The sequence below is a fragment of the Podarcis erhardii genome, assembly GCF_964252035.2.
Source record: "Podarcis erhardii genome assembly, chromosome: 12".
Lineage (NCBI taxonomy): Eukaryota > Metazoa > Chordata > Lepidosauria > Squamata > Lacertidae > Podarcis > Podarcis erhardii.
This window is the reverse complement of record NC_138513.1, coordinates 39368829-39396699: the sequence shown is the minus strand read 5'-3', so window position 1 is coordinate 39396699 and position 27871 is coordinate 39368829. Positions and strand designations below refer to the sequence as shown.

The following is a 27871-nucleotide window of genomic DNA, read 5'->3' as shown; positions in this document are numbered from 1 at the left end:
GTGAAAATGTCCTGAAACTAATAAATTGTTGAAACATAAGCTTTCATAAAAATAAGCTATTTAGGAGATCAGTGGTATTTATGATTAATCACAAAGAGATTATTAGATTATTAGCATATTCCAATTCAAATAAATTTTAGCAGACCAGTTTGACAACTCACAGCTGGATAGCACAAAAGCTATTGTATGTCATTACCACCTCAAAACTGTAGAATAAAATAAACTAGGCTACTTACTTTCCCCTCCATGAATGTTTAGTTGTGTAGAAACAGGCCAAATCTTTATTTTCCCTAATTATATTCATTTTGTGCCAGAACCTGTAACAAAATATGCTTGGGATTAATAAAAGCAATTTGCCACAGAACAGAAATACATTTTCTACTGAATACACAATACAGTTTGCTGAAGGGGTTGCTTGTTACTCAAAACGTTGCATAACTATTAGGCAAGAGACCCCCGACTGACAATAGTTCAGGATTTCTCTCAAAACTCTTTACTAAGCAGCTTCACATAGACTACACAAGTAGGTGATAAAAGGGATTGTACCACTTCAAGATACTGTACAGCTGCAGCAAACCACTTTTGAATACCTTCTCATGTACAAAAGAACTCCCTGCAAAGATAAATGTAGCATTTCAAGGGCAACCATTGTAGTGCAGCCTTTTGTCTGCTGCACTGTTTTTTATCTGCAGGGTAAAGTAGCACAGAGGAGCAGTCAAAATTTGATCACCTATCTGCATTCAGGGATACAGGGTGGAAAATCTTCCAGCTCTCTTTTTTCCAAGTTCTTTAAGTTCGTTAGTTACAATGAATGGGTGCCAACTGCAAATATTAGGCAAGCTTGACTCTGTTTCAAAGTTTTTAGGCTTCTTTACTAAATAAACCATAGAGCCTAGGACTTGCCGATCTGAAGGTTGGCGGTTCAAATCCCCGCGACGGTGTGAGCTCCTGTTGTTTGGTCCCAGCTCCTGCCCACCTAGCAGTTCGAAAGCATGTCAAGTGCAAGTAGATAAATATGTACGGCTCCAGCAGGAAGGTAAACGGTGTTTCCATGCACTGCTCTGGTTTGCCAGAAGCAGTTTAGTCATGCTGGCCACATGACCCAGAAGCTGTCTGAGGACAAACGCCGGCTCCCTCGGCCTACAGAGTGAGATGAGTGCGCAACCCCAGAGTTGTCTGCGACTGGACCTAACCGTCAGGGGTACCTTTACCTTTACAAAATACAAGGGAAACATGCTGCGCTGCCACTCCCATCACCATTAGTCAGTAGGAAAAATGGTAAAGAGATTATCGGAGTTGTAGCTCTGCCATAACTGAGTGACAGGTTAGCCACCCAAGCTAAAGATTGTTTTTAATGCAAACTGTAGATTTTTGCAATGCAATGCAAATTTCAATCCCCGCCCCAGAAATCCGACATGTGTTACTGCAACCTGAAGTTGCTCTTTCCTTTCTATCGCCTCATTCTGCTGGGTGTGTAAGTGCATGAAAAGTCAAGTACTACCACAAATTTTTACTAACCGCAAAATATAAGCGTTAAGTCTCAAATACTGCAAAGAGACAAAACAGTTTCATTCAGCCTTTTCATACTCAAAGCTTATCTATTTAGAGACTTTGCTCCCATAAATCTGGAGAAATGGATCCAATTCTTTGGCAGTTACAATCAGCAGCATTGTACATGATGTACTTATTATGCAATAACTTAGAGAAGAAGGGGAGGAAAGAGGGAACAAGCATACTACTAAGGTAAACAGAGGCTGTAAGGAATATACTTGATACAGGTACAAGTTACTAGGTTACAATTCCTTTTTGCCACTATAGCTACAGGCAAGTTTCAGCTTTTCCATGCCACTGGGCAAAATTATCACAAGCTTTCATTGTTCAAAGAATGTCATTTGCAAAGAGCCAGTCAGGCTTTGTAGTATCATATAACCATTTTATCAGATTTTTAGAATATAATAATTTTCATCATTTCCATCCTAACATTATTAACCCAGAGGGTCACTCAAAAATAATATTCAACAATATGTGCAATTAATATTCCTTTTTAGGGTTTTAAAATTAGAATACACTCGCTAACACACATCTCTACCCAACAATGATCTTAGTTTTGATCTCTTCCCTATTACTGTGTGCAATTTAGAGCTCCATATTTTAAGCCTAAATAAATGTTATTTATATGGATAATGGTGAATTGCTACTCATTTTCCATTGGCCAGCTTTAGAAGACATTAAAAGATCAGCTGCCATGTGAAATCAAGAAATGAAGGCTGTTTTAACTCTTCATTATGCTTTAGCTTGTATATAGATTGAAGTTGAATTATAAACATTTCCACCCCACCTTTTAATGTCCAGAAGGGCAACTGATAACAGCACAATGAAATACATAAAAATACAAAAAAAGAAAACAATACACATTGAAATCAATTTAAATGCTGTGATGCCAGCAATCACAAATAAAAACGATCTCAACAGTCCTGATGAAACAATGATTTCACCAGCTAGCAAAGGGGAAACAAGGGAGGTGGCCCAAATTTGGTAGATACCAGGACAGTATCGTTATGTATACTGTAATAACTGGCATCTGTGAGTGTCTGGCACAGTAACAGTCACAGGGAGAAGAAAAGGAAGGCACCAGCACAGCTAAGGAGTCTCAAATGGTGCACTTAATAAAATGTTAAGGCCCAAAGCATGTTGAGTCAGATGACTCAGGAACAACTGAATCAGGCAAGACAGCTGAACCAATCAGGTATGCTCCGTTAAAAACAACCTGCTCAATAAACACCAGTGGAAGTTTAGAGAGCCCTGAGTTGGGAATGAAAGCACACACATACACAAATTTCTTTCTATCCAAAAATTCTATTAGTTTGCGCAGCTCTTCTCACTAAGCAACTTGGTTGCAATGTTCCACTAACAGACCTGGTCTACCAAATTATTACCCAGTTCAATTTCATTGTTAGCAGCTGCCACAGCCAGCATGCAATTAATGCATTCTCACTTTGAAGGAAAGTAATGCTATTCTCTCCCTCCCTCTAACATGACTTTCAAGATATCTGAGACAGCTGATTTCTCTTTCAAGTAAAGCAGAACACCCATTGTCTATTATACTAATTCCACACACATCCTTCAACCTCTCAGGTTATACATTTGTAATGTAACTTATTATGACTTCAAAGTAAAACTGAATTACGCCAAATCTTTCATTAGACGCAAGTTTCTAATAAGTGGCTACATGTTTTTGATAGCTATTTTAAGTAATCTGAAGATGTGCAGTAAAGTTGGAAGTATCATACACAGCATAATATTTGCTGCTTAAGTGCATCAACCATTCTAACAAAATGAAACAAACCAGCTGTAGAGGTTGTTTGAAGGGAAAAGGTTTCAGGGAAGGAAAAAAGAAGAGCAGAAAGGTGGAGCGTTGATGAATGACTTCTCCATTGACTCAGTCAGTTTGAAAATAAATAATGAATTATTGCCATTCGTGTAGTATAGCATTTGTCTCAAAACAAAAAAAAACCCTGAAGCTAAGAAATCGTGGACAAAGGTCTATAATGTTATCTCATATCAAATGCGTTGTACTAGTTATAGGTCAGAGACAACTAACCTTTGGATCGCTGGATGTTGCTGAACTATTAGTATTATTATTTATTAAATTTGTATACCACACTTCTTCTGAAGATCACAGGGTGGTTCACAACATAAAAATACAAAATGAGAACAGAAAATACATAATACAAAAACAAAGGCAAACCAATAATCCTCTTCCCAAAAATACATTTACAGGGCCATAAAATGATAATCAGCCAAAGGCCTGGTTGAAGAGAAATGTTTTCACCTGGGACCTAAACACATGTAATGAAGGCACTAGATAAGTCTCCCTGGGGAGAGCATTCCACGAATGGGGAGCCATCACAACACAATTCCTATCACCCCTGACTACTGGCCATACTGACCAAGGATGATGGAAATGGTCATCCAGCACACAGAACCCATTATAAAGGAATAAATGTTTAAGATTGTAGTTCCAAATATTCTTACCCAATAGTTAAGGCCCACCCACTGAACTCAATGGGGCTTACTTCTGAGTAGACATATATAGGATTGCCCTGTACACTACAAACCCAAACCCACCAAAGCTTCCAATAAGATGCTAAAACAGGGGTCCCCAAACTAAGGCCCGCGGGCCAGATAAGGCCTGAGGAACTCGTTTATCCGGTCCGCAGCGCCCCCCACCGCCTGCTCTTACTGGTGCAGCGCTGCTGCTCACTTCTGGGTTGGAGGAGCACCAGAAATAGCTTGTATGCATGCGCAAGCGTTATTGCTGGTGCACATCCGGGTTGGAGGAGGCCCATGCACATGTGCACAAGCTATTTCCAGTGCTCCTCCGACCCAGAAGTGCACCGGAAATAGCGTGTGCCCATGCTTATGGGCACGCGCTCCCCCGGCCCACCGCGCGATCAGTGCTGGAGACACCGGCCCAAGGCGCAGTAAGTTTGTTGACTCCTGTGCTAAAACTTGGGAAACCCAAGGTCTACCACTAGTAGCATCAAGACAAATAGTTAAAGATTTTTACCAAGTTGTATCTTTTCCTGTCTTTGAATTCCACATTGACACTACAAGGCTGATAACCAGGCCTTGGGCTGATTAATATTCTATGTCATTTCAAATGTGTTTGTGAGTGGCATGTTACTGGTTTGTTTTTGTTCTTGTTTTTATTATGTATTTTGGGTTGGGTTCTCTTGTATTTTTGTTGTTGTGAACCATCCTGTGATCTTCAGATAAAGGGTGCTATACAAATTTAATAATAAACCACTGTAACTGACTACAAGCTGATAAACTTTTTTTAAAAAGCATACATATGGTTCAGAAGAAAAACTTATTTGCCTTATCTAGATCCAGTTTCCAGAATATACTGTGGTTATGCATTTTACACATTAACTTGCATACTTTCCTAGGAGAATAACCACATGGGCTCCTGCATTCATCAAATTATGTATGGAATTAAAAGATACTGCCACTCCTTTGCCAGATGGCCCAATTGCCACAGTTATTTCATTCGCCAATCTACCACAAAAGTTAGCTGGGTTGTGGGCTTTCTGGGAAAATGCAACAGATAAAAAATTACAAGGACAAAAAAAGCAGAAAGCAGCTTACCTCTGGGTGTTAATGATTAAATGATGGCAAGTGGAAAAACATTTACTCAGATACTCATGCATGTGAACATGCATTCAAATTACTCAGAAGGTGGGGGACATTCCAGAATTGCTTTCAAATTATTTGTATCAATTCCTGGATGCCAAAGACAGCACATACATTAACATCTTGTTTAAAGTCTATTATATATATTGATTGTTTCTTTTTCCATTCTGGCTCAGCGTGAGAAAAGCAGCTCTCAAGTAGAGTCTCTTAAAAGCCACGGCTTGCAGTGCAGAAGTGTAAGTGCCGTTTCCTTGAAGAAAAATTACTCCCTACTTTGTGGTGAATTATATAAAACACCCTTGCTAACCCTACAATACAAGCCCAGGATTCGAAACACATATTGGATGTGGAACTTCCATTTGGAATGGAAGTGAAGATGCAGTTCTCAATCACAGCATCATGCAATTCAGGAGATATTGTGCACAAATTCTGTCCACCTCCCAATAATTCATCTACCTTACCACATTTCTAAAGAAAACTCCAAGGCGGGTGGAAATTAAACACAATAAGCTGACTATACCATTTTTATGTCCGTCGATGAATTTTCTTCCCAAAAGACTGGATGGAGCATGCAAGGAAGCGACAAGCCGTGGGAAAGATGAACTGTAGCCAGCGCATGAAAGTTTCTGGCAGGGGTTTGAACCCACCACCTTTGCAGCACTGGGGCAGCCAAGCAAAGGGGGTGCCCCCAAAACAAGGGAACCGTTCCGAACACATTGATACGTACAACTGTGGAAGCATGAAGGCTTTTGTGCTTGGAAACACAACTGTTAACATGCTATAATAGTGAGAAGCCCGCTTCTCCCCTGTTGCTTTGGCCACAGGGAAAGAAAAAAAAGGGGGGTTTTGCAAGGTGGGTGCCAGCCTCCCTGGAGCAAGTGCGGAAATGAGGGCTAGACACCTGTTTTAACCCCCACCCCAACCTGTTTGCCACCATTTACCGAGGATAAATAGGGAGGGGGTGCTTACTGAATTGGGGGTGGGGAGAAAAGAGAAGTCACTGGCTCGGATGAATAAGGGGGGGGGTCCGTGTTTCCCTCCCCTCCCCGCCCCCCACTGCATGCAAAGCCCTCGGCGGTTCCCTTCAGGCTCTTTTTTGTGCCCTCAAGGGGGGGGGGGACCCATTTATTTACCTGGCCGGGAAGCGGCGCCGTCCAGTCCCGCGCCCCCAAAGCCTCGCACTGACAAGGGACGCCGCGAGCCAGCAGCCCCCGCAGCTGCTTCCGTTGCCGCCGAGAGGGCTTCTCCTCGTCCTCCTCCCCCTGGGCTGCAGCCGCTACCCCTCCGAAGCGCTGCCGCCTCCCCTCAGAGCCTAGCTCTGGAGGCCGCCATCTTCGCTCGGGCAGGGGAGCCACCCTCCGCGCGCACGCGCAGTCCAGGCCCAGGCCGCCGCCGCCGCCGCCGCCTGCCCGGCCTGGTCACGCGACGAGCTCAGCTGACCCGCTCAGTTAATCGGCCGCCTTCCCCTCACCTCGCTTCCCATTGCCGGAGGGAAGTGGGCATGCGCAGAGAGCGCAGCTGGAGGGAGGGGCGGAGCGAAGGGAGGGAACGCCCCACGCTCTGGCCGGGGAGGGGGAGGTGAGGTAGACTTCTCCTGGGAATGGAGGTTCCCTCTCTCTCCATTCCCAGGATAATATTTATAAAGGTTTTTATTTATACTCTTCAAATTTATACTTTTCATTAATTTTACAATCATTTTAACATTTCAAAGTTTGACTTCCTCCTCTTTCTGCGGCTTCTTAAATTAATTTTTTTAAATTTAATTATCTAAATTCATTTAGTTTGCTCACTTAATTATCTACTTTAAATATAAACTCTTATAAACACTGCAGGTCTCTCTCAGGTCTATAGGCTTCGTTTCCGGTCACTTTTGGGGGAATAAGGTACGGGCCCTGGGGGGAACAGGATGTATACAGCCCTTCACCCAAAGATCGCAGGGCTGTTCACAACATTGAAAATACAAAGTGGGAGCACAAAATGCATTTGTCGGCATCCGCCTGTCTCAGGAGACAATGGGAGAGTGCACATTTCAGGGTGGGACGTCAAGCCGTTGCAGTTACAGCGCTAGCTGTGGCTATAGAGACCTAATACCGGAGAGACATGTTGCAGAATCATAAAATTGGAAAAGGTCACAAGGGTCATCTAGTCCAACTCCCTGCAATGCAGGAATGTTTTGCCCAGTGCTTTTTTAAAAAAAGGGGGGGGGGATTATGCCCCATGGGGTGGGGAAGAATTTATTTATCTTTGTTGGATTGTGCGTTAAACTCCGTGCCAATATTCATGGGCTCAGTTTTGTAAATGATGCCCCCCTGCTCCAAATATTAATACTGTTGACTGAGCTCATTCATGTACTCATTTATTTACATTTATATCCTGCCTTTTATCCCAGGAGCTCAAGGCAGTGTTCATCTACCACATGGGTAGGCAAACTAAGGCCCGGGGGCTGGATACGGCCCAATCGCCTTCTAAATCTGGCCCATGGATGGTCCAGGAATCAGTGTGTTTTTACATGAATAGAATGTGTTCTTTTATTTAAAATGCATCTCTGGGTTATTTGTGGGGCATAGGAATTCGATCTCCCCCCCCCAAAAAAAAATAGTCGGCCCCCCACAAGGTATGAGGGACAGTGGACGGCCCCCTGCTGAAAAAGGTTGCTGACCCCTGATCTACCCATTAATTAGTGCTGTCTCCCCATTTTCTTCACACAACAACCCTGTGAGGTAGGTTAGACTGAGGGATTCACTAGCCCAGGGTCAGCCAGTGAGCTTCATAGCTGAAGTGGGGTGGGGGGGGTGGGATTTGAAACCTGGTCACCCAGGTCCAGCACTCTTAATGACTACACCATGTTGGCTCAGGTGATCGGGAATCAAGTACCGTATTTTTTGCCCTATAGGATGCACTTTTTCCCCTCCAAAAATGAAGGGGAAATGCATGTGTGTCCTATGGGGCGAATGCAGGCTTTCGCTGAAGCCTGGAGAGCGAGAGGGGTCGGTGCGCACCGACCCCTCTCGCCCTCCAGGCTTCAGGAGAGCCGCAGCGCCAGTCCCACAAGGTCGGGGGACAGCGGGGAGGCGGAACGGCGCCATCCCGCTGTCTCCCGATGTGGTTTGGAGGCTGATGGCGGGGAGACGCGTGCTTCTCCCGGCCGCCAGCCCCGCAAGCTCCGGGGACAGCGGGGAGGCGCAGCGCGTCTTCCCACTGTCCCCGGACCTGGTCTGCAGGCGGGCGGCGGGGAGAAGAGCGCTTCTCCCCGCTGTCGGCCCCACAAGCGCCTGGGGGGGGAAATAATTTTTTTTCTTTATTTCCCCCCAAAAAAACTTGGTGCGTCCTATGGGTCAGTGTGTCCTATGGGGCAAAAAATACGGTAGTTTGTCCAGTAGGACATCCCTACCACTCCAAAGGGTGGCTCAGGAAAGGATAGGGAGGCCAGCACAGTCCCAAACCTACAACTGAACAGCTTTGCCTCTCTTTTTTTACTGCCTGTTTTTGAGAGTTCTTCCTAAAAACTTGAATGCTCGTAGGGCAGTAATGCTTCACTGCCACGTAGCTCCTTCCTTTGAAATTGTTACTCATAGGCACTCATTAGCTCTCATTCTAGGAAGATATGACATGTAATTCTCCATAAACTGACCGGTAAATGTGAATGGCAGGGGCAATGTTGTCTCTGCTCCTGGATCTAGCATTTAGCTACCTAGGTCTTTTTTTTCCAGCTGGAACTCACTGGAACTGAGTTCCAGCACCTCTCAGGTGGGTGCCATTGTCGTCATAAGAGAACAAGAGAGGCATTCATGGTGAGTCCCGGCGCCTATTTTTCTAGAAAAATAGTACTGATCATGATTTAGTAACCACTAGTAGTATTATCCTCCATGAATTTGTCTAATCCCATTTTAAAATCCAGATACATCTCTCCCCATCTGTGGAAGGCTGTCCCCAACGGGGGAAAACGTCCTGAGCATTTTATGCTTTAGCCATCCATGCCAGCGGTGTCAGTTGAAGAGTCCTGCCTGCATTTTTGCCTTTCCCATTTCCTCATCTAAAAAACTGGTCTCATCTTCTAGCTCTTGTAATTCGAACCCAGAGAATGTTCCATTTACCTTTGATGCTGTTGGGAAGGAAGGACGGGTAGCGTTGGTGCTGTCAGAAGAAGCTTGCATTTCTCAGCCCAACTTGAGGATCAGTTCAGCATCCTGTATCAATTACTTTTACTGCTATACAAACACAGTTTTCCGCATGAACTCCATTGCCCTTGAAAACAGGTGGTGTAGCATGTTGCACGTTGAGACTCTCTCACAGTAACATCCAGTCACCCTGGACACGCATGTTACTTTTCTGGATGCAAGCAGGAAAAAACTGAAAACCACCAACTACACACTCTCTAGCCTTGATACGGGATTAATAGCTGACCTTTGTGTATTGTTATGACATTTCACACCTGATCTCTTGGTTGGTAGCAGAAATGCAGAATGCAACGACTAGCTTAACCGTTTTTTCCTTTTATTTCAGAGCTTTCCAAACACTTTAGTGTGTCAGCTGCAGTGTGTAGGTGTGTCATACAAACACTCCCTGTGCTTCTCCCAGGGCTGGAAAGGGGTTGGGTTTAACCTGCGGTTTGCTAGTACAGTAAAACTGAATTACTGTGTCATGAAATGATGCATGTCTAAAAAGCGTGTCACCAACATGAAACCTTTGGAAAGCTCTGTTTTATTTTCTTCCGATAGTCATTTGAATCATGTTTGGGTTTTTTTTACTGGATTTGTTGTGATGAAAAGGGAGTAGAGTCATTTATAGTTTCCAGAACCGCTATTGCAATTTTGAACAAGGAAAAATAGAATTACCCACATCTTTGAATCATGTTGTAGACAATTCATTCACTATTAAAAAAAAGTAAGAATTGTTCACTAGGATCAGGTGTTTAGGACTGCTCTTCTTCTGGCACCATAGTTACTGTTTGCATACTTGCCCCTCACTTTACTTAGAATCACAGAATTGCAAGGGACCTCAAGGGTCAGCCCCTTTCAATGCAGGATTCCTCTTGCCCGATGAGGGGCTCAAACTCACAACTCTGAGATTGAGAGTCTCATGCTTTACCGACTGAGCTAATCTCCATGCCATTGTTGGAAAAAAGGTTGCTGTCTGGGAAAGCTCTTGTGAATGTCAGACATCCTCTGACACCCTAGGGTAGAATGGGAAATCCATGACCCTCCAGATGTTATTGAGCTCCAATTCCCATCATCCCCAGCATGGCCAGTGGACAGGGATGATAGCAGTTGGAGTCTAACACCACTGGCTCCCCATTTCTGCCCTTCAGAATAAGTCCTACAAAACCAATGTAAACCTTTGGAAGGGGTTGATATGCCATTGTCAGTATATGGATAAAATTTTCACAGGATGGCGTTTGTCCTTCCGCCATCTACAGAAAGGACTGGGTTATGGACTGAGTTGAATAGGATCCAGAATGCAGCAGTCTGATTAGTCCTAGAACAATAGGATTCAGAATGCAGCAGTCTGATTGGTCCGCAGGAGCCACCCAATCCAACTCCAGTTGGAAGTGAATCCGCAACCTGATTGGCCTACAGGAGAATCCCAGAATTAGCCAATCACGTGGGGCCCATTGTGTAAATAATGTATATAAAGCAGACATTTCGGGGGAACTTCCATTCCTCACTACTCTGAGCTGAATAAAGAGCATGAAATCCACACTCAACTCCGAGTATATTTCAGACTTTTTAAATTGTATGATAAAAGCAGTGATCAAAGGGATAGAAAAGGAAGCACGCAGTGGAAGGGAAGCAGGAGATAAGACTAGCCGCTGGGAAGGTGAGAGGGAGGGCAACTGGGTGCCTGTTCAGAGTGAGGGCGTGTGTACGTCTCAAGGATGAAGAAAGCAAACATTGCTGATCTACATGGACTTAGATACTGCAAAATGATTGTTTACGGTGCCTGAGTTCAGCATGGTTGCTGTAAACATAGCCTTGCCCCCAAATGAAGCATAAATGTAGAAGTAGTATCTGGTACAACAAGAAACAGGAAGGAAGCAGGGATAAAATGCTGGCAGCAGTATACTGTTTCTTCAAGCAACAATAAGATTTGTCACTATATTAGCGAGTCATCAGTATATTTATATGGAGTGGATAGGCCTCAGCTGTTTGAAGCTTTCAGGATAACAGGAAGAAGACTGACAATACCTATCAGTCTTCTCAAATATTAAATAGACTTTTAGAAGTTGACCTATAGTACTTGTGTGTGTGGGTTTTTTTTGGGGGGGGGAATTACAGTGGTACCTTGGGTTAAGTACTTAATTCGTTCCGGAGGTCTGCTCTTAACATGAAACTGTTCTTATCCTGAAGCACCACTTTAGCTAATGGGGCCTCCTGCTGCCGCTGGGCTGCCGGAGCACGATTTCTGTTCTCATCCTGAAGCAAAGTTCTTAACCCGAGGTAATATTTCTGGGTTAGCGGAGTCTGTAACCTGAAGCATATGTAACCTGATGTACCACTGTATTTACCTAGCATAAATGGTTAAAGGCCTACAAGGGCTTGGTCAAATAACTGAAATTTTAAAACAGGCCATTAACATCTTACCTCTACAAAAGAGATAAGAAAACTGAATGGAACTTTGCTTGTATTCTACAGCTATACTGTTCTGGGGACTATTTCAGCAGGTGCTTTCTTTTGAATAATAAACAGGGTCTTTAAAAATATTTCTCTTTTTCTGGTCAGGCTGAAGAGGGAGGTTTTAAAGTCGAGCTCTGAGCTGTCACTGTAGCCCCCCCCCCCCCATGCAATCATTGTTAGCTTTAAACCAACAGCAGCAAACTGCTATGAAAGCAAGATGTTACAGGGACTCCGAATGATGACTCAGCAGACAAAGACCAAAAGCTCTTGACTTCAGCTGCTGGCATACAAATGGCAAAATACCAGCTCTTCTGGTTAGACACTAAACAAACTAAACAGAGCTTGCCAAAGGTCTAAGTTCAAATGAAATGATTTTAGCTCTGCTTCCTTTGACACACAGCAGCCTGTTAAATAGCTGTTAAACAAGGTTGTGCCAAGCACATGACTTCCCCTGATAATTGAAAAGCTGGTATGCTTTTTCGCCAAAGGTAGGGTAGTACTCCTAGTCTTGAGGCATAAAACACAATATTTCCACTTAAAAACATGAGTACTGCAAAGAATCCCTGCTAATTAGGAGCAAGATGGAGATTAGAAACACACATACACCCCGACTCAACAACTAGGATCAGATGATAGATGTTCCAATCTAGTTTACAGATGTTCCTGCTATCATTGCATGTCACATTTGGCCAATGCACAATATATTTAGCATATCAAGTACACAGTGTCCAGTATTTCAAATAGAGGACTGCCCTCTGCAGACGTTGGAAACCAAGAACTGTTCTCTGCAAAGGGGAACACATGGCCACTTGCTAGCCACCCTCCCTGGCGAAAATGTGAGAAAATATGCCTTTAAACATCTTCATTTGTTGAATTTGTATCGCTAACCAAGCCCTTAAGGTAACTCAAACCCGAGTAATACCAGTTTTAAATTGCAAGTTACAGCAGAAAATTATACTTTACCTTCTCAGATTGTCTGTTTTGTTTTACTATATAGGCTTGAGGCTATGCATTTCAGCTGTTAGCACCACTGAGCCATTTTTTAAAAGAACCTCAATAATTTGAGGTTCTTCTACGACAGGACTTTTTAACTTCTGTAAGAAGATTTGAGAGGGCAGTTTTCTAATGGAAGGCAGAATTTCTCTGCCAATGGAGTGTTACGACTGAAGGCGTTGATTTCCATTTCCCCCTGTATTAGTTGCATGCTGCGCAGCTGTTCTGCTGCAGTTCGGCTTCCAACAAAAGCTGTGTTATTAGTCTCACTGTGATGAGATTTTACATAAAATCATAGCTATTTAGCTTTTGTGAGTAAAGCAACTAATGTAGACGACTATTATTCTGCACTATCCAATTCAAAGGAGACCTCAATGTAAATGGAGGGAAAACAACAACATCTATTGCATATTGTTATGCATCACTTGCCGATTGAAAACAACAGTGAATACCACATGCCTTTTATTTTTCATTTCAGTTTTCCATTTTGCGTAAGCCCTTGCAGAGGATGAACCACCTGGCCTCAAGCTTTGCTTGTGCAGCAGACATTACATAAACAATTCTTGCCGGCTTTACAGTTTCAGGCTGCAAGAAAAAAACCCCTCCATTTTCAATATACAAGCAAATGGATTTATCTACGTATCTAGAATATACAGCTCAATAGGATAAGCACCATGACTGCAGCTGCTGTGGTTTGGATTCGTTCCAGGACAGTCCCCTTCTGTGATGCAGTGCCTAAAAAGAGTTTAAGAAGTATTAAAACCAAGAGCTCCCTCTCCCATGGTTTGCTACCGAACCCCTTTAGAAAACGGTGCCATGCAGTGGCGTAGCGTGGGTTATCAGCACCCGGGCAAGGCAAGTAATTTGCGCCCCCTAACCCGTGGATTTGCGCCCCCTAACTCGTGGATTTCCCTAACCCCCAGATGTTGCGCCCGGTGCGGCCGGCCCCCCCTGCACCCCCCATGCTACGCCACTGGTGCCATGCATTCATTTATGTCCATTACCTTGCAGGGACAACTTTGTTATCTCCACAGGGGGTGCCAGTTCACGCAAGCTTTCATCTGTAGCAGAGGTTAGCTTGGCCTCAACAACATTTTCAGATTTGGTGTGTGGTGCATCATCTACAGTCAAGGGAATAGGAGCGTTAAGGCATTGGCTTGTCAAAGAGTTTGTCAAGAACAGCAACCTTGGAGGCTCAGAGGCAAAGCCACCATTTTGCTTTTTAAAAAGTCTTACAGGGCTTTAAAAAGGAGGAGGAAGGAAGGAAGGAAGTTACAATTCCTGTTGCTTTTAACTGCTTGATTTGTTCTGCATTAGCTACAATTAGCCATTCATGATTTGTTCTGCGTTAGCTACAATTAGCCATTCATTATAATTCTGATCTTCACCTCTCTACCGTGGTACCTTGGAACTTGAATGGAATCCATTCTGCAAATCCGTTCGATTTCCAAAATGTTTGGAAACCAAGGTGCGGCTTCCGATTGGCTGCAGGAAGCTCCTGCAGCCAATCAGAAGCTACGTTGGACGTTCGGGTTCTAAAGAACATTCATAAACTGGAACGCCCACTTCCGGGATTGCGGGTCTCGGGAGCCAAACCGTTTGACTCGCAAGGCGTTCGGGATCCAAGGTACGACTGTCTTTCCAATCTGTGAGTGCCAGACCTTATGTAGCCTAAACAGCACCACCCACCCACAAACTTTAGAGGGATTCCCTCCAAAAAAACAGTCAAATGAGGATTGTTTTTGCTCTGGAGTTGACTGACTGGTGGTTTTTGAATCCTAAATAGCAGCATTATATACACTGCAACATTTTGTTTCAGGTCCCATTTTTCTATCCCATTCTGGCCTCAGAATTTACTTGGGTAGACACCCTCCCTAACACTTCCCATGATCCCAGTATATGGGTTTAGGAAAGAAAATCACCATAGCTGTAGTAATTATAGGAGCAGATTTCTTAGAGCAAAATTGCAAAAGGTGGAGCAGAAGACATGACTACAGTTACTGAGAGGCAAGAGCCTTGGGGGGGGGGGGAATCTATGGATTCTCTTATATTGAGCCATCTATTTATTTTATTACATTTATATTCCACTTTTATCTTCCAAGGATATCAAGGTAGTGTGCATGCTTCTCCTTCCCATTTCATCTTCACAACTAGACTAAGAGACGGTGAGTGACTGTGGCCCAAGGTCACCCAGTGAGCTTAAAGGCTGGTTGGGGATTCGAACCCTGCTCTTCCAGGTCTTAGTCCATCTCTCTAACCATTACACCACACTGGCTCTCTAAAAGGACCTTACCAGTTGTTGTCACAGTCTTATCAGAATCCAGGAGCCATCCAAGTCCTTCGTCTGCCTTGAGGATAAACTGACGTCCAACTGTAGAGTCAGCCTCGGCTTCTATCACATGAGATTCACCTTTAAGAAAGGAATCACAACAAGACAGATATAAACTGAACTTTCTGGCCTAGCCTAGCAGTATAGTTTAGTTAAGTACTCATGAACCGCCAGAAGGCCCTCGGCACTGGACCTCGGTGTCCGGGCAGAACAATGGGGGTGGAAATGCTCTTTCACGTATACTGGACTGAGGCCGTTTAGGGCTTTAAAGATCAGCAACAACACTTTGAATTGTGCTCGGAAACGTACTGGGAGCCAGTGCAGGTCTTTCAAGACCAGTGTTATATGGTCCCAGTGGCCGCTCCCAGTCACCAGTCTGGCTGCCGCATTCTGGATTAGTTGTAGTTTCCGGGTCACCTTCAAAGGTAGCCCCACGTAGAGCGCATTGCAGTAGTCCAAGCGAGAGATAACTAGAGCATGCATCACAGTATGCAGGCAGGTAGGGTCTCAGTCTGCGTACCAGACAGAGCTGATAAACAGGGGCCCTGCACACAGAATTGACCTGCGCCTCCATGGACAGCTGTGAGTCCAGAATGACTCCCAGGCTGCGCACCTGGTCCTTCAGGGGCACAGTTACCCCATTCAGGACCAGGGAGTCCTCCACACCAGCCCGCCTCCTGTCCCCCAAAAACAGTACTTCTGTGTTGTCAGGATTCAACCTCAATCTGTTAGCCGCCATCCATCCTCCAGAACATAGAACTAGCAAGGGTTTTGTATGTTGTAGCCTCTAGACAAGTACATTCTATGCAAATAGCAAGTTCTCAGCCTCCAGGCCATTTGTCATCAATAGCCCTTCCTGCAAGAAGTATCATTCCACCAATTCCAAAGTAAATATGTTTCACAAAACTTGAAGAAAACTGATCATTTCTTCCCATCGCAAGACTTAGATGAGAGGCTTCCATTGGTCAGTGGCTTGAAACTCTCTAGGAATGCCACATAGACATGAAGACAAGGAGGGTGATGAAATTTGTTGCCTGCCTTTCACCAGCAAGTCCCGGGGTGTGTGTGGCAAGAATTCAAAATTCAGTATTTAAAAAATTAAAACAAGTTACAGTCACAAGAATAGGGTGGGTCCTGAAAACCTACACCTCAAGTGTCAAGCAGAACCTCTCTTCTCTGTTGGGGGGGGGCTGCACACCTGTTGTGTGTGGGGGGCCAGCCCCCCCAATTTCTCTCTGCACCTCCACTTCTCCATTCAGTCCACCTCAGGAGGTTGCCTGGGAAGGAACTGATCATTATCACCAGAAGTCTGAACTCAATAGTTGCAGAGGGAGTCATGGCTTCATCTGTTTTGACCACCTCCCCTGCAATTTTTCCCTTCTTGTCCCCTTCCAGGATTTCCCCACTTGCAGGAAGTTAGGTGGAGGGCCACAGATCCCCACCCCTACTTTATCATAGCACAAGCCTTCGATTTAGCCATTTCCTTTTTTACCTTGGGCCCCCATGTCTGTTGTTTCCACTTCCCCTCTCTGGAGGTCCCAAGGAGCATCGAGGATTAAGAGAGGTCCCACCAGAAGGTCTGCCTCAGCTTCCCCTTCTGAGATGTCAATGATAGCTAGAAGCGAACAACAGAACGAGTTGTTTTAGAGCCTTAAAACAAGCTTATCCCCGGTGTTAAAGGCAAGAGCTGGTCCCACAAGCTTTCTGTGCAATGTGGAAAACAATACTGTACATTTTTTGAAACTCCATGCGCACGGCTTTTACCTTTGAAATATGGGAAATGTATAGCATTGCTCTTAGCATCACTTATGACAACATGCAAGCATTCCCACTCAGTTTAGAGATGCAGAAGGTTCCAGAATATCCAGCTAGTGTGTAGTTTGCAGTTCTCAGTAGCTGAGCTACTGCCATAGAGTAAGTTGAGAGCAGGGGTCGGGAGGCTGTGGCAGGCCAGTTATTGCTTGGGTACAAAGTTACATCCATACGCTGGACTTATAATAATTTATTCTTTATACCCCACCCACCTGGCTGGGTTTCCTTAGCCACTCTGGGCGGCTCCCAACAGAATATTAAAAACACGATAAAACATCAAATATTAAAACTTCCACAGAGATGGTGCCACTACCGAGAAGGCCCTCTGCCTGGTTCCCTGTAACCTCACTTCTTGCAGTGAGGGAACCACCAGAAGGCCCTCGGAGCTGGACCTTAGTGGGGGTGGAATGATGGGGATGGAGACGCTCCTTCAGGTATACTCGGCCAAGGCTGTTTAGGGCTTTAAAGGTCAGCACCAACACTTTTAAACGTACTGGGAGCCAATGTACATCTTTCAGGACTGGTGTTAAGCCCAAGGCTTCCCCCACAGAATCCTGGGAACTGGAGTTTACCCCCTGCCCCATTAGCAAACTGTAGTTCTTGGGATGCTTTGGGGGAAGTCATGTGCTTTATAAACATGGTGTAGGATGTGACCCAACCCCCAATTATACCTGGCTATACTGGAAGGAGCTGGTGGCAGGTAGAATCTAACACCACCTGGTGGATCACAGGTTTCCCCACCGCCCAGGTTTAGAGCATACCTGACCCCGAAGTCACTTGTTCCCTCTGTTCTGATGTACGGCGATTGCTGGGGTTGTTTGTGCTGGGCCATCCTTTAGATGATACACAGTTCCCAGTTTCACAGCAGTTGCAGATGTCCTCGGAGCCTTCTACTGGTAGCCAACTGATACATACAAAAAGGTCACGTTAGTACTCCTCAAAGTCCTGTCTTTCCCATAATGCAAGCTACGATACTTACAGGCTTCTTTGGCTGTTAAATGAACAAGCTTTATTTAGAGGATCTGGTCCTTTGTCGGCCGCAACGACTCTCAGATGGCAAGCAATGTAGATCTTGAAGGGAAATTAAACAGGGTCAGAGTGGGGAATGCCACCATCTCACTGTAAATGAAAAAAGTAAGCAGGGCCAGCTGTCCAGGGGCAAGGCAAAATAGGGCCTGCATGGAAAGAAGTGGACTGCACAGCCAGCTGAATCTTACTAAGGACAGCAGGCACTCTTAAGGAGGTACAGGGTGGATCACCCAGCCTTGCCCTTCAACACCCTTGCCATCACTTTTATTCTGCCCAATGGTAGGGCTGGGCCTGGAAGCTAGTGAGAAGAAGGAGTCCTCTCACCAAGTTCCTTACGTCCCCAGAAAATCTGAACGCTTCTATGGTGAACTGGAGTGTTTCCAGGCGCGGTCTTGGGATTTTGAAGGCGGATTTCACATCATGAATTCTCCCGTCGACCAGGCATCTGGGTCCAAAGATGGTACAGTCAGGAAAAAAACGCTTGAGCATTAATCCAGTGTGGCAATTATTTGGGAATGTAAACGTGCAACCTGAACTTATGTATGTTTACGCAGAAGCAAGCCCAGGGTGTTTACTTTCAAGAAGGTGTGTGTAGAACTGCAGCCTTACAGCACAATCCTTACCACGACCACTCAAAGGCATGTCTTCCTGCATTGAAAGGGACTTACTCCCAGGTAAGTTGCATTAGGATTGCGGCCTTAATTGATTCTAGGTCGGTATAGGCAGGAGTGATTCTGTGTGAATCTCTGGGCAAGCAGACAGAGAACCTCTGCTTTCTGTGAGGATTGGGTCACTAACAGGAATTTACCCCTCAAATCCCTATGCTGTTTTTCACCAGAGAGAGCCATCACTAACTCCTGGAGTCTCACACTGCTCAGAAATTGGAATGACATGTAACAATCCCTTTCCAGGGGTTCCACTAAAGGTAGTCAGTCTCTCTCTCAATTCCCCTCCTCCCCAATCTTACCCATGGAAGTCAAGAATTGCATATTGTAAGCTGGCATCTTCCTCTGGTGTCTGTTTGGCCACACAGCTATCGACCAATAGCCTGAGAGGTAAATGGTCTCCTTCCCTCTCGACGTCTGCTTGGATATGGAGATAGTCTCCCAGCCAATATCGAGTAGACTCCCTCTCGGCACTCCAGTCATCTATAGTCATCCACAATGAACAAAGGAAAGGAAGAAGAGGAGGGAGACTTAAAATAGTATCTGACACACTGTCCTCTTCAAGCTCATACCAAGAACTGACTTAGTTGGTCTTTAAGGTGCTACTGGAAGGAATTTGTTTTGTTTTGTCCTCTTCAAGGTTTGGAATCTCCCTTACCAGTCATCAGACGCAAGGAAAAGCGGAACCCTCCTTCTGCAGACTTTGTCGAAGTCAAGGGAACCCCGGTGGGCTTGGTGCCATTGCTGCCCACCTTATCTTCCCTAAGAAGAAAAAGAAATTACAACTCAATGGCTGTTGACATGCAAGTGGGTTATTGAACTGTGGCCTATGATGCTCACCTCGGGTAGTGGCACTCAATAGGGATCTCTACTGAGCTGTTTCTTACAATTCCAGGGCCGCTTGCAGAGCTTGGGTTATAGTACAGTCTTGTGTGGTAGAACAGGGAGTCTGCTGTTGTCTGGAAGAATAAAGCACCCCGGTAGTCTTTAGACAATTCACTTCACCGCAGGTTTCAATACAGTGGTACCTCGGGTTACATACGCTTCAGGTTACAGACTCCGCTAACCCAGAAATAGAGCTTCAGGTTAAGAACTTTGCTTCAGGGTGAGAACAGAACTCGTGCTTTGGTGGCGTGGCGGCAGCAGGAGGCCCCATTAGCTAAAGTGGTGCTTCAGGTTACGAACAGTTTCAGGTTAAGAATGGACCTCTGGAACGAATTAAGTACTTAACCTGAGGTACCACTGTATTCTGTATTTTTAGTGTTCAGAGTTATTGCCCGTTACCTATTAATACAAAGTGGTTGTGGAGTGAGCGTAACTAAGGTCAGGCTATTTTCACAAGGGATGATTAAGGGCCGGTTTTTAATTTTTGCATAACTTTGGTGAGCTGCATTTTCAAGGAACTACATTCCTGGCCAGGGATGGAGGAGAAATTAGACTCAGCTTTTCAGGATGAAACGAACCAGTCCACGCTTGCCAAGCAATATGTGAACTGAAATGGAGTTGTCCTTTGGAACTTTCACTTCTCCAAATTTCACAATGCAAATCGAAAGTCAAGTAATGTGTATAAGAATGCAAACACTAGCGTGAAGTATGCACATAAATTGATACACTGGTGAAAATGACATAAAACTGCATTATGGGGAAACTGCTGCACGAACGCAAAGCAGAATTCACACTAAAATGTGAGAGCTTAAAAAAAAAAACAACAACCCACAAACTTATGTGGAAATGTGTGTGTAGCAAACTGAACTTATGACTGGAAAAAAAAACAAACTGAAAAACTCAAGTTGATATATTTCCCCATCCCTAATAATGGATTCAAACAAGCACATTTCATGTGATTACTTTTAATTTTCAGAGAAGATACACCTGCAGGACTCAGCATAAGTTTTCAGTTGCAAATTGCTCCCCAAAGTGCTGTTTACAGGACAGGACAGCCTATTCATTAGGCAGAATAAGGCAGCTGCTTCAGGTTTGCGACATCATAAAAAGGGCAGCAAATTATTATGTAACTTATTATTGCTACATTTTATTCTGCTGGGAAGAGGGAGATATTTCGGCACCTTAGGCAGAAACTCCCACAGGAATAACACTCTAAAGTAGGAAGCCCCACTGAATACAACAGGACTTACTCCAAGGTAAGTGCATATAGGAATACACACACACACACACACACACAGTGGTACCTCGGGTTACATACGCTTCAGGTTACATACGCTTCAGGTTACACACTCTGCTAACCTAGAAATAGTGCTTCAGGTTAAGAACTTTGCTTCAGGATAAGAACAGAAATTGTGCTCTGGCAGTGTGGCGGCAGCAGGAGGCCCCATTAGCTAAAGTGGTGCTTCAGGTTAAGACCTCTGGAACGAATTAACTACTTAACCCGAGGTACCACTGTATACACACACACACACACACACATACACATATACATATATATATATATAATATATATACACACATATATATATATATATACACAAGAAGGATCTTATTTGTACACAAGTCTCACATTACCTGTAGATTGATGCCACACTCTTGAAGCCCCACCTCAAAAACAATCAAGTCAGAAGCACCAGCAGAAGTATATCGGCAGCCTTGCAGGCCTAAGTGGAGATCAACAGCTTGGATCAGCTGCCCGGTCCCAAACAGGTCTCTGTGAACGGCTATCACCATTTCGTCTTTGTGGCATTGCACCGCAACAGGCCGCGGAGAGCTGGTGGGTAACAAAGTCAAGGGCTGCGTAGGAGAAGGTACATCAGCTTGCCTTGAAGATTCTTCGCTAGCGCCATTTTGCAGCTGCCCAGTCACTGGCTTGTGCCTTGAAGACTCCCCAATAGTAGCACAAGCCACTCTCTCAATCACACAACACAACAAGAAGCACCCAAACCCAAACATCCTGCTTACGTTATTTCTGAAATTCCACCACCCTAGAGAAAACTACACAGCAGCAGTCGTTTTATACCTTCTCCCCATTTGCTATCTATTGCAAGCAATGAGCCTCGTTTATAGAACATCACTTGTTGCCACTTCCCACCCCCTGCTGTTAAGACATTTTTAACAGGGAACGCCAAGAAAATCAGCTACACCTGGGCCACAATATCTGAATAAGTAAGGATCTAGTCCTTTGTGCACTTAGGCTCTCCCCTTGGCTGGTTTTAGTTTTGATGAGGGCCTAAGCTACTGCAGGTAATGGGGCCCTTTATATGTCCAGCTGGCCTTTGTCAACAAGAAGTTGCTGCTGTTTTTTGTGTTGAATATATGCTATATGGTAATTTGTGGACCTAATAGGTATCTAAAGCCATTTGCACATGTTGCCATGCAATCATTCCATGCAGAATGTAGGCACCCTATATATAAAAATGAGCAAACCAGTGATATTTGAGGGAGCAGGTTAGCAGGCGGGGCCCATTACTTAAGGGCCCATCATAGGAGCCTACACAACACAAAACACTGTTGTTATATGTAGGTTTTATTTTATTTGTTTTTCTCTCTTATATTTTGGAAATGTACATCCAGATTTTTCCCCTTTAAATTTTAGGGGCCCCCTAAGCTATAGCTTGTTTAACATATACATAAATCCAGCAGTGGTTCTCCCCCAAAGCCATATGTGTGTATAGATAGATATATAGAAACTCACACACATACAACTCTGGGTAACTCTTGATGCATCTGCTGAATGGCCCCTTATGCCGCAATAAATTTGCAAGTCTTTAAGTGCAACAATATTATTTGGTATTCAACTGAATCTCACTCACTCAATTAATGAACATGACTAGGTTAAAGGTAAAGGGACCCCGGATCATTAGGTCCCGTCGTGGCCGACTCTGGGGTTGCAGCGCTCAACTCGCTTTATTGGCCGAGGGAGCTGGCGTACAGTCATGTGGCCAGCATGACTAAGCCGCTTCTGGTGAACCAGAGCAGCGCACGGAAACGCCGTTTACCTTCCCGCCAGAGTGGTACCTATTTATCTACTTGCACTTTGACATGCTTTTGAATTGCTAGGTTGGCAGGAGCAGGGACCGAGCAACGGGAGCTCACCCCGTCGCGGGGATTCGAACTGCCAACCTTCTGATCAGGAAGCCCTAGGCTCTGTGGTTTAACCCACAGCGCCCCCCGCGCCCCCTATGACTAGGTTAGAGCCACTCATTTTGATGAGCCTTTTCTGAGTAAAACTTGAATGCCACCCTTGGTTCTTTTTTTTGCTGCAAGTGGCAACTGGCAACTCCTATGGAAGTTGCTGCTCAGACTCTTTTAACTCTTTGTTGACTTATTTTGAAGAGAACATGTACCACCACACCACTAAAACCTTACTGCAGTTGTGGCCAGTTAACTCTCTGGCATTTTTATTTTTACTGATTGTTCAAGAGGTACTGTGTAGGTACAGAGGGTGGTTTTCCAGATAGCCTCTAGAACAATTAAGCAGGAACCTGTCTTGAGTAGCAGCAGCTGCAGGAGGCAAATGTCTGTCTTGGGGATCAGAAGACTTGCATAAAGGTGTCTTCAGCTGGACACGAGTAAACCAGGCTGGCTGTACTCAGGGCTGACCCAACCATAAAAGCAAGCAAGGAAACTGCCTGGGGTGCCGATATGGTAGGGACACCTATTTCAGTTGTGTAGTGTTTGGGAAATAATAATACAATAATAATAATTTATTATTTAGACCCCACCCATCTGGCTGGGTTTCCTCAGCCACTCTGGGTGGCTTCTAACAAAGATTAAAAATACATCAAAATGTCACACATTAAAAACTTCCCTGAAGAGGGCTGCCTTCAGATGTTTCCTAAATGTCAGGTAGTTGTTTATCTCTTTGACATCTGATGGGAGGGCGTTCCATAGGGTGGGTGCCACTACCGAGAAGGCCCTCTGCCTGGTTCCCTGTAGCTTTGCTTCTCGCAGTGAGGGAAGCACCAGAAGGCCCTCGGCGCTGGACCTCAGCATCCGGGCAGAATGATGGGGGTGGAGATGCTCCTTCGGGTATACTGGGCCGAGGCTGTTTAGGGCTTTAAAGAGAGTCACTGGGTGCAAAAAGGTTGTTTAGTATTCATTGGCTGCGTGCTGCTTGTTCATTGTAAGGGGTGTGATTGAGGACCTCGTAGAAGTTTCTGGAGGCTTTTCAGAGGCAGACCCTTGCACTGCAATCAGTGGTGATTTTTTTTTTTGGTATGTGTGTGTGTCGGGAAATAACTGCATTGCAATCAGCTGTGATATTTTTCGTCAGGAAACACAGCCAGAGATGCCAGCTTCAGAGAGTGATGTTGTAACGTTGTGACATCGCAGTGAGCATCATGCCTCCCTCCCTAAATTGGGCAGAAGCTTCCTAGGCTTTGGGAAAGAGGTGCCAGGTTTTAATCCTCTAATTTACCAGGAACGTTTAGGGGCCAGCCCAGTCCCGCTAGTCCACTGACCACACACCACAGATTGCAATACAGTGGTAGCTTGGGTTACAGACGCTTCAGGTTACAGAGGCTGCTAACCCATAAATAGTACCTTGGGTTAAGAACTTTGCTTCAGAATGAGAACAGAAATTGTGTAGCAGCGGCAGTGGGAGGCCCCATTAGCTAAAGTGGTACCTCAGATTAAGAACAGTTTCAGGTTAAGAACGGACCTCCAGAACGAATTAATTTCCTAACCTGAGGTACCATCCAAAAAGGATGTCATTAAGGGCCTTCCTAACCATAACCAAATTGCCAGTCCTAAAATATCAAAAACTTGTAGCACAAGGGACAAATAACAGCAGAAAATGTTGTGGTAAAAAGCTGAGTTAGTTTAGCAACATTCCTCAGCTCAGCAGGTCAGATTGCAGTAAAAAGATATTAAATGTTTCTACGTGGCAGTGGATGTCTAAGGGCTACAGAGTCGGTCCTTTAATCAGGCAGAGGGAGGCAGTTTCACAAATGGGAAACAAACCATTAGCGATTTGATTTAGTATTGCTGTATTTTTTACTACCAGGAAAGAGGAAACACACTTACGTAGAAAGTTGGTTCATAGTGAGTCAGGCTGTTGGTTCCTCAAGCTGGGTATTGTCTATGCTAACTGGAAGCGGCTACGCAGGGTTCCTGAGAAGTGACATTCACAGCCTTTCTCTAAGATTCTGAGGACATCATAGCTGCTCTCCTGCTGTCCTATGATGACCCTCCGCTTTTTCTGGGATTTTCTGCCTCAGGTGCCAAGAACGACTTGTCCTAGAGTTGGAGAGTGGGATGTCATTGCCTGCTCCACCTCAGATTTGAACTGGAGCCTCTCTGACTTGTTTGGATTAAGGTGCACATGCCCAAACGATGCCCCTTCCAAGGCAGATTGGTCTACACCTGCAGAGATCCAGCCCACCCTGTCCTGTAAGCTTTTGGGAGCACTCAAAAGAGAACATATACCGTATTTTTCGCTCTATAACACACACCCGACCATAACACGCATGTAGTTTTTAGAGGAGGAAAATCCGTAGGCATGCCACCCGTAGGCATTCCCTCCATAACACGCACAGACATTTCCCCTTACTTTCTAGGAGGAAAAAAGTGAGTGTTATGGTGCAAAAAATATGGTAAGTACGGGGGGGGGGGAGGAGGAGGGGACAGAGAACAAAGATTTGATGATGTCATGTAAGTTCCCCATAAAAGTGAGTGTGTGGGGAAATTCTAGAGCGAAGTAGTGTGGAAATATTCTTGGTTGACTGAACCACAATCTGAGATTTGAAGGAATAGAGTGACCTCTAGTGATTAAGTTGCTTTTTCATCATTTTGGATGTTTTGGAACATCCATTTGCTATATAGACAGTATTTGTTCTGCATGCTTTGTTTGAGGTCATTCATTATGGCCGAAATGGGTTTTGTTATCCTTCATTATGTACCCTGGTTAATTATGAAAAGCCTACAGGTAACCTTATGAATTCCAATTGTTTTTTCATAGGGTACATTTCTGGGTTTAGAATTATCCAGAGGTATGTGAGCCCAGAAGTATACAATTTTTTCTTCAGTTTCCATAAATGGAAAAACAGTGGCAAATCCTCGAACATTTCAAAACTTATGAAGTCAGAAGAAGTCAAGAAGGTATTTATAGAGCGCAATATGATTTGATGACCCACTGGATATTTGAAAATAGTTAACTGCTACTGCCCTTTAACTGATTAACCCACTACATAGAATTGGAAGGAACACTGAGGGTCATCTGGTCCAAACCCTGTGCAATGCAGGAATTTCAACACGACATGGTCCCCCATCCAATTTGAAAACATACTTTACTTTGCAAATGTGCTAGCAGTTTTACTGCTGCACCACTAAATGTACACATTGCAATATGTACATGCCTACTTGTAAGGGGAATTGGGGTTGCTCGTGTGTAAGTGGCCGCTGCTCTAGGCAACGTTGTCTGGCTAAACCTTTCCCTGGCTGAACAACACTTTCTCTGTGGCTGTGTCAGTCACTGGCAGAATCCGTCAGTGGGCGTTTCCTGAACTTCTTCCAGCATAAAAGCTCTTTGACACCAAGTCGCCGCCTAGTCTCCCTGCGCAGAAGTTTTCTGCGCAGAGTGGGTGTGGCCAGCGGAGGTCCTGGGCTCTCCCCTCTGGTCTCTGTGGAAGAGTCTTGGAGCCATCTCTCCGAAGTCCTTCCCGGCTCCCTTTTCTTCCTGGTGTCACGCTGATTTCCTTCCTCCGAGGAAGTGTTCCCTCTCTCCCGGCTGGGCCCTTCTCCTGCATCGCTAGGGAGCCTTACCTCCACTCTTGGCTCCGATGGCAGTTCCCTGACACTACTATTTGAGAACTCTAGAGGAAGGAAACACCTTTTCCTTTTGTTTATGTAGTTAAGGCAAAGGATCCCTGGATGGTTAAGTCCAGTCAAAGGTGACTATGGGGTACAGTGCTCATCTCGCTTTTCTGGGCCAAAATCACTACTGGCGCACAAAACACAGGTCAGTTTCAGTGGGTATGATGCTTCAAAGGCAAATGAATGGCCTGCAGGACAAACCATTCCTATATTTCTTTTTCAACATATCTGGCACAGGGAGGAGGGAGCTAGAAAACCTATACAGATTTCACGGGAGCAGGGACTTCAAAAGTCCTGTCTAAGTCCCATTGAAATTGTGGGAACTGTGCAAGAGCTTCCATTCAATAGAACAGGGGACAGCAAAATTTTCAGCAGGGGGATAGTCCACTGTCCCTCAGACTTGTGGGGGGGCCAGACTATATTTTGAAGGGGAAAAAATGAACAAATTCCTATGCCCTACAAATAACCCAGAGATGCATTTTAAATAAAAGCACACATTCTACTCATGTAAAAACACGCTCATTCCCAGAGTGTCCACGGGTTGGATTTAGAAGGTGACTGGGCCGGATCCGGCCTGTCAGGGAACTGCCATCGGAGCCAGAGGGAGAGGGAGGGCTCCAGAGGGATTACGGAGAGTGTCCCGGGAGGGAGAGAAGCAGCCCATCTTCTGGGGAAGGAAATCAGCGTAGCACCAGTGGAGAAGGGGGGCAGATGGGGGAATCGGCGAGGTGGCTCCATGACTCCTCGCCGGAGACCAGCGGGGAGAGCACGGGTCCTCCACTGCCCATACCCTCCCTGCGCAAAGGCTTCCGCACAGGGAGAGTAGGCAGAGACTAGGCGTCAAAGAGCTTCTTTGCTGGAAGAAGTTCAAGAAACACCCACTGACGGATTCTGCCAGCGATTGAGGCAGCCACGGGTGAGTGGCTGTCCAGACAGAAAGGGCTCACTCAGGCAACCCAGCCAGGTGTGGCGCCGATTTACGCACGAGCAACCCCTAGAACCATTACACGGCCCTTGGGCCTTAGTTTGCCTACCCATGCAATAGAAGCTGTAGAAACAGAACAAACCTGCGATCATGCAAAGATTGTTCTGATAGGACATCTAGTGTGATGATTACAGCATATCCCTCCATTTTCTGTTTTTCCTTTATTGTTTCTGGCGAGTTTTCTCTCTTTCTCCACTCTCAGTTAGTTGTCAGTGTTTTTACTGCACAGTGACTCTCGCTGGGTCTAGATGGGGTGTGAGAATTCAAACTGTCTGACTAATCTAACAGCTGGATAAATAACAGTGCCAACTTAAGTTATTGTTGGCAGCTATCAGCCTTGGAAGACAATTGAAGAGTGTGCCTTCAGGGGTGAAGTCAAACCATTGCAGATTTACAGCGCCTGTTGCGGCTGTAGGGACCGATACAGGGTAATATATTAAATGTGTCAACCATTTTGGATGAATGGGGTTCTGACAAAGGTTGT

General features: G+C 45.0%; 3 protein-coding genes across 6 annotated transcripts in view; 1 reads left to right on the top strand and 2 right to left on the bottom strand.

Moving 5' to 3' along the window:
* DNAJC13 (DnaJ heat shock protein family (Hsp40) member C13) overlaps positions 1–6574 on the bottom strand; it is a 64839-nt gene extending 58265 nt beyond the window's left edge. For all 3 annotated transcript variants that reach the window (XR_014161513.1, XM_081881825.1, XM_081881826.1), the window contains exons 1-2: positions 6330–6574; positions 237–317 (exon numbers count right to left, since the gene is read on the bottom strand). Coding sequence is in view for 2 of the 3 variants with exons in the window: in XM_081881825.1 (XP_081737951.1) it covers positions 237–304 (68 nt within the window). In the remaining variant the exon portion in view is untranslated. The remainder of the gene's footprint in view (positions 1–236; positions 318–6329) is intronic.
* Positions 1–27871, top strand: part of NPHP3 (nephrocystin 3) — a 235347-nt gene that overhangs the window by 163281 nt on the left and 44195 nt on the right. The gene's annotated exons all lie outside the window — the stretch shown is intronic.
* On the bottom strand, positions 13211–21554 carry LOC309353110 (zona pellucida sperm-binding protein 3-like). Its single transcript, XM_081882177.1, has 11 exons — positions 21159–21554; positions 19479–19597; positions 19297–19400; positions 18941–19121; positions 18298–18418; positions 17924–18015; positions 17706–17848; positions 16625–16747; positions 15097–15213; positions 13808–13924; positions 13211–13538 (listed from the first exon to the last, which is right to left on the bottom strand). Exons 1-11 carry the CDS (start codon positions 21537–21539, stop codon positions 13447–13449), a joined length of 1590 nt encoding a protein of 529 aa, XP_081738303.1. The 5' UTR covers positions 21540–21554; the 3' UTR covers positions 13211–13446.